At 39.5% G+C, this 14,177-nt stretch overlaps 1 protein-coding gene across 5 annotated transcripts in view; it reads left to right on the forward strand.

The window, feature by feature from the left end:
* KCNQ5 (potassium voltage-gated channel subfamily Q member 5) overlaps positions 1-14,177 on the forward strand; it is a gene marked incomplete at both ends in the record, with an annotated part of 274,706 nt that overhangs the window by 190,338 nt on the left and 70,191 nt on the right. For all 5 annotated transcript variants that reach the window (XM_084203207.1, XM_084203203.1, XM_084203206.1 and 2 more), the window contains one exon: positions 2,673-2,763. In XM_084203207.1, coding sequence (XP_084059333.1) covers positions 2,673-2,763 — 91 coding nt within the window. The remainder of the gene's footprint in view (positions 1-2,672; positions 2,764-14,177) is intronic.

Below are 14,177 nucleotides of genomic sequence, written 5' to 3' on the forward strand. Positions count from 1 at the left end.
GATGGGGAGAAAAATTGCTCACAAGATGGATTTTTGTCACTTTTCATAGAATCCCATAATCATAGAAAAATAGAATCACAGAATGGTTTGGAGTTGGAAGGAATGTTAAGATCATCCAGTTCCACCCCCCCTGCCACAGGGGCAGAGAACCTTCCACTGGACCAAGTTGCTCAGAGAATCCTCCAACCTTGGACAGCTCCAGGAATGGGGCATCCACAAGTTCTCTGGGTAACCTGTTCAGTGCACCCTCACAGTAAAGAATTTTTTCCTAGTATCTGACCTAAATCTTACATCCTTCAGCTTGAGGACTTGCCCCTCGTCCTATCACTACATGCCCTTGTGAGAAGTCCCTCTCCAGCTTTCCTGCAGGCCCCATTTAGGCAATGTAAGGGAGGCTTCCTGGAGCCTTCACTTCTGAGGGGATTGGATCAAGGATCCTTGATTCTCTCAGGCTGTCTTCACAGGTGAACTGGTCCAGCACTGTGATCAGTTCAGTGGCTCTCCTCTGGCACATGTCATACAGGTCAATGTCTTTCTTGTGCTGAGGGCCCCAGGGAGGAATGCAGCACTCCAGGTGCAGGAGCAGAGAGGGGGAATCACCTTCCTCATCCTCTGGCCATTCTTCTTTTGATGCAGCCCAGGATGTGGTTGACCTTCTGGGCTGTGAGCATTCCCAAGTCATGCTGAACTTTTTGTCCAGAAACACCCCCAAGTCTTTCTCCCCAGGGCTGCTTTTGACCCATTGTCTGCCCAGTCTGTACTTGTGCCTGGGATTGCACGAGTCATGTATGAGTTTTTTACTAAATCTTGAAGTATGTGTTGATCTTCACCTTTCTCCAGTCTAGAAGATAAGATTGCCAGTGGTGTATGCCAAATGCGCACTTTACCCTCCTGGATACTGTTTTATTTACAGTTCTTAATAGCATTTATATGCAAGCTCCCATCATCTTTCATTTTCAGAGTAGAACTTCTCCCCAGCAGTTAAGTGATATGCTACAAAATATTCCTCCAAAGTCTTATTGCATTGCAGAGAGATTTTCTACTAGAAATTCTGAAGACTAGAGTTATGTTTTCATGTAATGTATTGGATATATTATAGCACTCCTCTATTACATCACTATGGGAAGTCTGTATGTTCTGTGGGAAAAAGTAGTCATAACTCCTGAAGCTCATGTGTATGCAAATGCAATAATATATTAATGTTATATCCAGTAGTTAGAAACACAGAAGTATGTAGGTTGAAAAAAGCCTCTGTGAGTCTTCCAGCCCAACCTCCTTCTCAAAGCAGAGCTCACTTCAAAGTCAGACCATGGTCTTTTTCAGCCAAGTTCTGCAATCTCTGGGGGCAGAGGTTTCACAGTGTGGTGCATTGACCCTGGCAGGACACTGGGTGCCCACCATAGCCCTCCCTATCATTCCCCTTCCTCAGCTGGATGGAGGAGAGAAAGTGTAAGGAAAGGCTCATGGGTCAAGATAAGGTCAGGGAGGGATATTTATCTGCAATAACTGCAATATCTATTCATGTGGGTTAGAACATCAACTAATGAGTCCCAGCAATTCAGAAAAAAGTCAAAGGCCTGCTCTTTGCTGGTTGCCTCAATGTGCAGCATGACTGATAGGTGTTTTAAGAAGGAATTTAGCAAAACATTGGTAGAATCAGTTATTACTGGGTGCTGATTAGTCAGTTCATGATACTGTGGGTAAAGTGAACCTCATTTCTGATCCAGTTCATAGATGGTTTCACTAGCACAGTAGTATTCTTGGTGAAGCATACAAGAAGAAAAGATAATCCTTACCACCAACAGTATATGTGTCAAGGCAATGCCAGTTCTGCCAGTTCATGTCTGCAGACATGTGCTGTGACTGCTAAGGGTTAGACATGGGATACCTAAGAATTTCTGCAGTGATACCATTAGTTTGGATCTTCCTCACAAAAAGATTTAGCTTTTTTTCCTGTGTGTTTCATCAGTGTCATGAAACATACAGGCTCATGCAAACTGAAAATTGTGCTCATGTTTTCCTGATTGTAACTGCTTGGCTTGTGGCTTGTGTAATTGTTTTAAATTCTTCAGTGGATTGTATGATGCTAAGTTTGCTCCCAGAATGGAGCCTGTTCACTGAGGACAGCAATGCCATAGCTCTGCCTCTCACTTCAGGTAGTTTGAACACTAAGTCTGTGCTCAGAAGGAGGTTGTTTCGGATGGACAGATAGGTGCAATATGTAACTGAGCTCTTTGGTAAGGTTATGCAGCTTTGCATAAGGGGTTTGTGGTCAGTTGAGGGAGAAATGATTTTTCAGACCTGGGAAACAACCCTCCCACTGGAGATCTCTCTTTAAAAACACTTAAATTATCTGGATTGCATAAAAGTACAGGATTGTGATACAACAAGTAACATCTGTGGATATTGGACTGTCTTCCCAAGTAAATCTGAATTCTAGCAGTGCTGCTTAAAGCATATGGATTTAACAACATTATTATTATTATTATAACAACAACATTATTATTCTAATGTCTTTAATGAACTAAGTTAAGTAGTAGCTGTATTCCCCTCTACGAATGAAGGCTGTACAGAGATAGACTTTTATTAATGTTGGTGAAGTACAAACAATATAGAGACTGGGTCAGGGTACTGTAAAATATTAACAATTATTAATATTCTTTCTTTTTCAGTTTTCTCCTTGTGTTTGGTTGCTTGATTTTGTCCGTGTTTTCTACTATTCCTGAACACACAAAACTTGCCTCTGGTTGTCTCTTCATTTTGGTAAGTGAAAATTCTAAATACAAGACAATTTTACAGATACTTTAGTATACATTCAAATCCTCTCCCTTGCCATGGAGGAAGTAATACAATACAATAACTGAGCATATTAAAAAAAAAATCAGACTTTTCCTCAGAATGACAAAAAAATGATAAATTAGAGGATTCCACAATCTTTTTATTTTAAAACAGGTCAGATGGTAAGACAGTGCTAACAAATATGGCAGTGGATCCCCTTCTTTTCTTGAGAACTGCTGTGGTTTATAACAGATAGATTTTCCACCCCAGTTTGGCAGTGACTGAGCATGAAAGACCTTTGATACTGCTGCTGTCATTTAAAAAGTCAGTATGTAGTAAGAGGCACTTAAAATAGGAATTAATTTGGTATCTTAGATACAGATTTGGGCTAGCTATTGGTAGATACTGACATTTTAGTAGCAGTTGCCGCAGTAGGATGTGGTAGTTTCATTATTTCTTCATAATACCTGCTTTTGTATTATGTTTATCTCTCCTTTTTCCCTTCTGAGGTAAATGAAAAGGGCTTTAATCCCTAAAAGTGCTTAACATTTTTCATGCATTGTACGGACGACACTTTATTCATTCTGCCTCTTGATGGGCCATTTAGTTCTGCAAGTGATGGCCTGAGGACGGGCAGTAGTGGATATTAAAACGTCACCATGCGCCCGGAGTTACCATGGTTATTTCAGTTCCACGCATTCAGCAGGCTGTGCCTTGTTAGGTAGCGCCTGAGGTGAACTGTTGACAAATGCCAACATTTTAATTGTCATCACTGTGTATATCCAAAAGCTCTGGTCTTCAGAGCAGCTCCCTAATTAATTATGGCATGAGCAGGCTGGTAATTATGTTGTGTGCTGTGTCTTTACAGCACAATGGGCCACTGCATCAAAATACCTGAACTAAATGTCCAGAGCAGGCTAGGTGCAGGCATGTGGTGTTTTGCTCCATTGGATGATTTCTTAGCAGTGCTAATTAGGGAGAGCCATGCTAAATGTTGCATTTTTCTTCCTAGCCATATTAGTGCTTTTTCTTTCTCTGTAGAAAAGATCAGGTGGCATTAAATCAGCTAAAAATGGTCAGAATTAAACCTACACTCATTCCTAAACCCATTATTTACAAATCTGAGCAATACTTGGTAAATGAAAGTCTGTTTGAATGTTCTACACCTAGTTATATTATTGTAACTGGTACACTAATTGCTAAGATTTTTTGGTATGGAAAACAGGAAAATCTGATTAGTCTGAAAATACCCTATTTGTAATAGAAGAGGCTTTTGTGACAAGTAATCCGTTTTCCTGTATACTTATGCAAATTGGTCACAGAAATACCATTTGTTCTGACATAAAATATGCATTTCCCGTGAGCCACATATTTGTTGATTGTGTTGGTACACTTAGCACTGCTGATTCCTCAGCTGGCTGGCTCCCTGCGCTGTGCCACGGGTCTCACAGGAGCCACAATGTGCAGGAGCTCTGCGAATGCCTGGCCTTGCTCCCAGTGCTGGGCAGAGGTGTGGTGAGCTCTGATTGCTGGCACACCAGTCCTTGCAGAGGTGTCCATCAGCTGAGCAGAGCTGCTCAGTGTCTGCTGAGGGAATCTTCTGTGCTTCCTGCTGCTATGGCTTCAAAGATGAGCTTTGTGCTTCCTAACTGTTCTGACCGTACATCCCATGGCATCCTCTGAACAAGGAATACGCCTTAAGGAGGAGCAGGGTGGATGGTTGATCCTTGAAGCACCAATATGAGCCTCATCCAGCATTTCTATAATAAAGCCTATGGTGTTCAGCAAACCTTTGGCAGGAATAAACCTAGTGACAACTAATTTTGCATCTCCTGCTGGGGGTGTCTAATAGAGAAAAATATAAACACGGCAAAGTATGAAGTTCCAGAAGCAGGCAAAAGCTGACTGCTTAATGCAGCTTGCTGATGTATGGTTCTCTACATACTGAATCAGTGGCTGATATTAACAGTGTTACCAAAACAAACTTTTGCAACCGCAAAGCAAGAGGACAGTACATTTCTACATTAACTCAGGAGCAGTTGTTTTGGCTGTGCCAATACCTAACTGCAGTCACTAGGGTTTTCACAACCTTTTCCTTGCAGTGATTCACACAGCCCTTCCAAATGTGTCATTTAGTAAGACAGCTGTGTTACCTATCAGGTCTGGTTTAATACTGTTTGTGCACTGTGCTTGAAATAGAAGATACATGTTTATTTTTTAATGAAGTACCGTACAAATATAACAATCCATAGAGCTGCCTGCTGGGTTTCTGTGAACTGTTTGTTTTGCAGATTTATTCCAGATGGTCTCCCCTACAGCCATGTTAATTGGCTAAAAAGCTAATATAATGTTCCTCCAACTTAATACCTGAGCTGCTGCGTGTGCTGGCTTTTGACATATTGCAGCTATTCACAGTTGCACAGGGAGATTAAAGAGGGAAGTGTAGATGAGCTGAGCAAACCTTTTCCTCCTTCTCAGAAAGGCCAGAGGAGCTGAGAAGATTATTCTTCTCCAATCAGTCAATTCCATTTATCTGTGCCTTACCAGGGAGCAGAGAACATATCTCCTAATCACTGCATCCCAAATACTCTCTCAGAAACATGCAATTTGGGATAGCTGAAAGCAAATCATTGTTTAGGAAAGCAATGATAGCTGAGGGCTTCTGGGCTTCAGCAGAGGTTAATGGACTCATCTGGGCTGCAGAAATGCCTGAGCTCTGCTACCAGAGCTGGGGCAAACCTGCCCTGCTGTGTTGTGTTGGACCCAGCTTCAATTCTGGCATCCACACAAGTACTATTGTGTGCCAAGGCTTCTTCTCCTTATCAGGAAACCTGTCAAGGGAAACGCCTTTAATACTTGAATTTTATGCTTAACATGAAAGTCATGCAGATAAGTTAAGTGCATGTTACATACAGTAAACGTTGGATTGTTGAATCAGTAATTAATTTGGTTGGATTTGTGTCCAAAAATAATAAGAGTAAGAGGAGGAGATCATCAGATAAAACTCCACAATGAAAATTATGCTTTAGCCTCATCTGCGCACACAACTTCTGGCACTGATATTGTAGCAATGATATATCCCAGACAGGCAGTAGGATAAAAATCTACTTCAGCATCAAAATAAACCACAAGCAGCTTAAGAATCCAACTAACACAGCAAGAAAATAATCTTTGGTGTATTGCTGATCTACAAGTACATTTGCTAGCACTTTATCTAATAATAAACACGAGGGGACTAAAACTGAGGCTATGAAGGCAAAATCAAATCTTTTGGGGAAGATAGCCAAGAAGGAATATTATCTAGAACTGGAGGTCATTCACTCTCTTGACCAAACTCCCTATATTTCAAGTTCATTTTCAACTAAAGCTTAAAGTTATGTGAATTTCTGGATCACTTCTGTTTGTTTGCTGTCAATGCAAGAAAACTAATAAAATAATTTGGGTTGACTCAGGAAGATTTGACTAATTTAGAACTAAAAAAAAAGGTCTTGGATCAGTTTAATGCTTCATTTGACCTGGCATAAAATATTATTTGTGTATTTGATTATCTTAGAACTTGTAGCTTAAAACTCAAGATTGAATTTATAGGGAAAAAAATAATTTTTATTCAAAGTGAAAAAGCATCCTCTTTTTTTTTTGTAATTTTAATTTTTAATCAAGATGGGTAGATCAAAAAACGCAAGTGAATTTCTGCAGGACTGGTTTTATCAAATCTGTTTTGTGGTTTTCTCTGAAAATGGCTGGTGTAGAAAGCTGTACCCAGATTTGTAGAACAAAGGCCTCTGAAAATGTACTCTAGGAACACATTATTCAGGCAGAAATAGCTCCCAAAGATATCAAAACAGACAGCAGGCACAGGATGAAGCTGGTTTCTCCGTGTACTGTGGTCACATACATGAACACAAAAGGAGAGTCTACCAAGTGCTTCTAGCAATTAATATCTTTCCAGGATTTTTTCCTCCTAATATTTTTGCACAAAAGAAGAAGGATGCACACTGATTTAAAAACATAATGTATAGTGTCCCATAGCAGGTAAACATATATTCAATTTGTCTCTCCTCTAGGAAGTAAGTCCATCCACAGGAATGTAATCATACAGGCCTGCTACAGCATTGTAGAGCTGGCCAGAGTGGATTATACAAAGGGAGATGGATAGTGCTCAATTAAAAAAAAACATATAATTTTTCAGTTTAGATTGTTCCAGCACTTGAATCCTCTTGCCATGCTTAAATAAAAGACCACCAGACTTGAAAAAGGGCTTAATGATGACTCTATGAGACCAGCTATCAAGGTATAAAACCAAAAAATGATCTTGAAAGATTTCAATTATAGATGCATTTCTAACAACAGTAAGGTATAGACCATATTAGTGGAATTTTCTTGACTCTTCTTCTGAGAAATACAGATTAATTTATCCCTGAGTTAAAAAATCAGTGAGTTTGTTGAAACTCAAAATCAGTATTTCTCAAGAAATACTGATTTCTAGCATTTTATTTTCCAAATCAAAATTTAGCTTTGAAATTTCAAAATTCCTCATAGAAATCTCTGAAAAATTGCATTAGATAAACAACACTGATGTTATCAAAGACAGAATAAGAGGAGGAGCTAAAATGTTGATGAGGTCAAAACCTTCATATTTTCAGTCTTGTTTGGATTCATGTACACTAATATTCTAATAAGATGAGCAAAAAACAATTTGACCATGTCATAAGAAACTACCTGTTAGCTTTGAAAATACTCTTACCATACAAATATTAATATTTTCACATCTTTGCTGTTTACATTTATGATCTCCTATTATGTATAAAGATTTGACCAGGTGCGAGCTGACTGTTGTTACAAAAATTTGGGCAAGAGTCCATCACAACTGCTTGTGAATCTTTGTGCAGAAACAGAACAGACTCTCCACTGGAAATTTAAATGTTGGACCCACTTTGCTGAAATTAAAAGTTATGATGAGGAAGTCTGACAGAAAGCAAAAATTTAAATAAAAAGATGGAGTTCTTATAAACAGTGACTGTCCTCAAAGCTTAATTCTTCTCTCAGAAAGCAGTGTTGGCACTTCCAACCAGCCAGCAAAGCTCTATAACAAACAAGTACACACTGTAGCTATGGAGAGAGAGATGAAAGTAACCAGAAAAATTATTTCCTAACAACAGAACACAGCACTGCACATAAAACTCTCAAGATATCTATGTATTGTCAGCAGGAGGTATCTATATATTGTCAACAATGCTCAGGATGATGAGTACACTTCAACAGGTCAGAGAATAAAGATGTCTCAATCCTGGCATAAGCCTATTATTGATATGGTTCTGGGATTGGTTGTATTGTTAGCAATGTTCTGTCCTTTCTTTTCTTTTATTCTTCTGTATTAAGCAGAGATTACCTTTGTAAAGAAAAGATTGAAAGTCACACATTGAACAGAATCATTTTTCCATTGTAATTAAAACTGCAGTATATTAGGTGCTACTGGGAAAGCTTAAATGGGTTTGATGACTAAAGATGATTAAAATTGCATATGTGATCTACAATCAGGGAAAAAATAATCTTATAACTGAATCACTTGAAGAAGATAGGATAACTATGAACAGTTACCTCAAGTGCTACAGCATTCAGCAGCAAATGCAGTAGAAAGCAAGAGATTTTGTCACTGCCAGAGCAGAACTACCAATCAGTTGAAGAAACCTGTATTTGATGTGCAATGTTAGGATCACTGGAGTTGCCACAGGTCAGTGGCTGGTGGATGAAATGCCATCCACAAAATTGTTTTCCATTCCTCTGAATGAACAGGGTATATATAGGGAAATGGGTGGCAATGTGCAGTGAAGAAAGATGAATGGAAATAGCAAAACCACAAGTAGTGATAGATGTAACAAGTTCATGAACTAGTACAATTTCAATATTAAAATGGCAAACCTGTAGTAAGAAAGCCAGTGTTGAATTTCTAAATAGGTACATTACACTATTTTATTGTTATCAGTTCCTATATAAATGGAGAAAATGGGGAGGACTAGATGTCACTGATGGGGTAGCAGGCTTCAGATTAATAAGGATATAATTATTTAAGGAGGGAAAAGCATATCTGCTTTTAGGTTGATCAACACATTGTGCTAAAAAACTAAACCAGCTGTCTTGGACTTCCTTTAAGGACAAGTAAGCAACATTCCTTACACAAGTGCTCTTCCCATGACGTGTCTTTCTTGTTTTATCACTTTAAGTGATAACAAGGTAGCATGGGAAATCACCTCCAAGGAATAAATGTAATATTTTCTGCAGATGTAGATTTGTAATAGTTTATGTTAGATCCTGCAATATTAAATTTTAATGGCTTCATGCTAGAGTTTGATATGGAGATCAAGAGCTACCTCCTTAAAACAGGCAAGAAACAGTTTAGATTGCAATAGTAAAAATGGATAGATATCAAACTCTATCAGAAATTCAGACCTGACCTTTGTCAGGGAAATATTGATTTGCCAAATGGAAATGCAGAATATGTCCCCAGAGGAAAGCCAAAGTACACGGTTAAAAATAACATGTAAGGAAAAAATTCTACATTAAATCCTCAAAAATTCTTCCATTAAATGTCAAAAGGAAAAGAGTGCTGAAGAAGGCAGCACATCAGTGATATGAAAGCTGTTTGGAAATCTAGGGAAAATCCAGCATCTGAGTAACACAGAAAGGCTGCAAACCACTCCATCTCTTTGCAGAGACATGACAGAGCATGTGAAGACATAGCTTGCTGCAGTCTAAATGTGAACTTTCCTCAAGTGAAAGCAGAAATCTGTTCAGATTGTGACTCAGTTTAAAAACTGTGAATTCAAGCAAATGTCCAGCACACAGCTGGATAAACACACCATGCAATGAGTGAGCAACTGGCTCATGGGTTGGGCACTAAAATTGTAGTGAATGTGGTGACATCCAACTGGTGACCTGTCACTAGTGGAGTCTCACAGGGCTCCATCACCAGCCCTGTGCTCTTCACCATCTTCAAAAATTACTTGGAGGCAGGACTGGAAAGGGATACTGAACAAGTTTGCAGATGATGCAAAACAGGGAGGAGTTTTGATTCCCCTGAAGGCAGTGAGGCTGTGCTGAGAGACCTTGACAAATCAGAGGGCTGGACAATCACCAACCACATGAAGTTCAATAATGGAAAGTACTGGATTCTGCACCTGGGATGGGCAACCCTGGATGTGCAGACAGACTGGGGAATGGGATACTGGAAAGCAGTGCCATGGAAAGGGACCTGGGGCTCCTGGTCAATGGACAATTGAACATGAGCCAGCGGTGCCCTGGCAGCCAGGAGAGCCAACCCTGTCCTGGGGGCATCAGGCACAGCATCACCAGCTGGGAAGGGAGGGGATTGTCCTGCTCTGCTTATGCCTTGAGAGGCTACCTGGAACAGAGGCTAGATTGGGTTAAAGGAATAAAGTAGGTATTTATTGAAAGGCCTTCAAAGGATACACCTTGGGCAGCACAAGAGCCCGGCCAGGGCTCTGCCCAAGACGGACCCAAGAGGGACCCAAGATGCACAGGTTTTCACACTTCTATAAATTTTGGTCCATCTACATGTTTGGGTTAATTGTCCAATTACAGCTTCAGGTTATGAAGTCCCATCCTCCCAGACTGTTCTCTTCAATTCGCTGCTGGTTGTACTTTTTGGGCCCAAAGAAACTATGTTCTTGGTTCTCAGGCTGGAAAAGGATTGTTTTGTGTAACTAAACTGTGAAGAGAACTTGCAAACACTTGATATGAAGTTCAGAGTCGCACACTGAGGCAGTACAGATACTGAAAAATATGGTAAATACACAGACACAGAGTGGAACTAAGTTCAGTCCTGAGGACCCTGAGTTGTGGGTGAATTACAAAGGTAAATTAGCAAAATAAATACTGGCCATTTTAAACTTTTAGTCTTCTGTGAAGTACCTAAGGAAAGGGTGTATGTTATGGACAGGACAATAATAATAACTTTGGTGTCACGTCTGAACCAGACAGGAATTGGGTAATTGTACCACATGAAGATATGATCACAGGAAGTGTATGGCTCACAAAGATATATATATATATATGTTTTCTTTTTTCCAAGACCAAAATTCCATAAGCCTGGAAAAATGTAATAGGAAAAACTGCAAAACAGTCAGTGAATGTCATAATGTGTGAAACACAAGGCTTGGTTCACTGGCTCTCAAAATTCAGTTATTTAACTGAAAAAGGGGGACCAAATAATTTTTTCACAGAACTTAAGGAACTGAATAAAAATATTGTGACCAAATACTTGTCCAAGTAGCAGAAGTGTTTGATGAGGTGATATTTTTAAGAATATAAATGCACGAACATTTTGGCTGATTGGGTTGACTGCCTAACAGGACCAGTTTGTAAAAAGTTGGAAACTGTCAGAAAACACTTTCTTAAAGTTGTTTTCTGAAAATTTTGGTATCAGTAACATTTCAGTATATATCAACTGAGATGCACTTAGGTCTCCCAGTGGTTAAAAACTGCACAATTGAACACCTAGGGAAGTTCTCCTAATGAACTTTGACACCTGGGAAATTGCAAAAAAAAGTAATTTTTAAAGAACAGTGCAGATATCATTTTCAGATTCTCCAGCATTTAACAACTCCAAGCATGCTAAAGCCAAAGAATAAAAGAATGAACATGCTGTCCTATTCTGCAGTACAGCATGTCAGATGTTATCAGTTAATTGACATGCACGTGATCAGCCATAACAATTAGCCTAAACCCCTTGCATCAATACAAAATCAATGGGGATGCCAGGGCATAGAGGTATTCAGAGTTCTGATGCCTGTTCTACACTTGTTTGAGACAGAGAAAGGATACAAAATTCTTCAGAAACATTTCAAGAGGAAAATTTTGGATCTGTGTTGCTACAGAGACATGTGCTTGAACCTCTGCCTCTAATGTGACATCAGAAATGTGACTGCAGCAGAAAGAAATGCGTGAAGAAATCACAAAGGAAGTGCAAAGCCTGGGTACAGCTGTACAGAGGTTCTTTGTTTTCAATATGAGGATAAATTTAAAACCAATATTAGACAATTTATCACTGCTATCTCACTAAAGAGAAAGAAAATCTGGACAAGCACAGAGAAGGGTAAAAAACTTTTGGAAAGTAGAAAATTTTTCTATAACATGACTTTTATGCTATCATCTCCTTTAAGGAATTCTCTTAGATGTGTAGTTACACCTGACACACAAACAAATGGTATGGCACAAGGCAGCGAGCACAAATGGCTGGAAAACACCGTTTAAAGGTGATGCAGCATCTAGGAAAGAGCAGGATAGATATGGAGAAGTCAGAATTTCCCATTTCCCCTTTTCCCAGTTTGAAAGAGGGGATTCAGTGACCATCAGAGTGTCCCTGGAAGAGCCATGTGCACCAGAAGGAGCTTTGGGAGCTGTTTGCCCGCAGGTGCGAATTGCAAACTGCCCACGTGGCATTGGCAGTAACCGTGATGGCCAGTGCAGCCCTGCAGCACTCGCTCCCCTGGCACCAGCAGGTCCCCAGAGCTGGCCCATGATGCTGATGTGGAGTGAGTCTGCTGGTCTGGGCAGGCAGAGGATGCTGAGGAAGGCTAGCACGGTTTCAGTGGTAGGAATAATACATTGTGACTGACACGGTAAATACTTGTCTTTATAAGACATTATGAAAAACATAAATAAATGGCATCTATCTAATTCTGCTGCTGGGTTGTACTATGTGATTCAAAACTGGTTTCATTTAAAATAAAAATTCACAGCTTTTTTCTCTTGCAATGGAATAAAAAAGATGCATGACTGATGGATGCCATGTCAAGTATAAACACTAAAAGCTCGAAGGGAGTTGGATACCAGAAGTCATGTATATAACACGTGATTAAGCATATAACTGGGATTTTAATATTATATCAATAGATTTGTAGCTGTGTATTTGACTAAAAGGCACAAAACTGATTTCTCAATAATCCTCTTTTCAATGTAGAATCTACATGGAAATTCTTAATAATAATATGGAAAATCAAGTGCTCTAAAAGTATCACATCCATTATAAAACTGATAAATGATAAAAAGGTGCATAAATTTCACTTCATGCTTATTCTGTATTACACTGGGAGCTGAAGTGAAGTCTCTGGTTGTGATTTATATGCCACTAATAGGTTCTATTCTGGGTTATATTTTCAGATTTATGGATGTCTCTCCTTCTGTTCAACTGCAGTTGGAAAGAATTAAAACTTTTTTTTCTTAAGTGTGTGTATGCACACCAAGATATGCTTGTTAGCTGTTTAGACCAAAGATCCCCTCTTTTTAGTGCTGAACCAGGAATAACACAAATGTGTTCAAATTTATAATGATTTATACCATGCATGTATTCTTACCTGGCTGTTTTTATCTGGAAAAAGGCCAGTATAACACAATTGCCTGTAGTCCTACACCAGCTTCTGCATCATAACTATTTAAAGCCCAGACCTTTGTCAAGTTTCATTGAGACACACCAGTGTTGTGCTTCCCCTCACACCCAATGGCATCTTTAAAGTGTACAGCCCAGCTTTAGAGCTTAGTACCTGGAATCAGTAGGGGGGGGATTTTTGGCTTTAGAGACTCATGTTGTTGATAAGCTGAGGTGTTCTGTTCTAGCTTTAATTGAATGACAAAACAATCTTTGACTATGAGTAATAAAGCATTGCTATTTGGATGGTATTAAGTATTCATGTGTCACCATGAAGATATTTCAGCAGCTGGTGACATACTTAAGCCAGTCTGCCATAAATTAAAGTATGAGAACATGTTTATTCTCCCTCCTTTCAAAATTATTTGGAAACACTGGACTTCCCTGATTTGGAAACACTGGGCTTGCCTGTTTATGAGATTTTAGGGAAGAGGGGATATATCCCAAGCAGTATCAGATGACATTGTTCCTCGTGCTCTGCTGTTGTGTTAGTGTAGTGAGGCTTGCTGATCTACACACCAGATAAGGATCTGCAGGGCAGCTACACTGCACAGATGTCTTCAGAAGGGAAGCACTTGTGGCCTTACTAAAGCTTATTTCAGGGGATTCATTTGGTCTGTTCCTGTCCATCTCTCCAACTTCTGACAATGCCTGTTGCTCACAGTTCTCCTATGACCTCAAGGCAGGCAGCTCCTCACATCAGTCTGCAGCTCTGTTGTGCTACTTCATTAGCCTTTAGAATAATTAAAATTGCCATTCCCATACAAGAAATATAATTAAAATAAGAGCAGAGGCATTGTCTTGTGGGTGGATTTTTTATATCCAAGCCTCAGCTCATTTACACATTGCAAAATAACCTGAAGCATCCTAGATCAGCAGAGGGTGCTCAGCTTTGGTCATTTTCCTAATTTCAAAAATAGCTCTAATTCCCCAATGTTGCAGTCTACAGTGAAGG

Source organism: Fringilla coelebs (genome assembly GCF_963513975.1).
Source record: "Fringilla coelebs genome assembly, chromosome: 3".
Classification (NCBI taxonomy): Eukaryota; Metazoa; Chordata; class Aves; order Passeriformes; family Fringillidae; genus Fringilla; species Fringilla coelebs.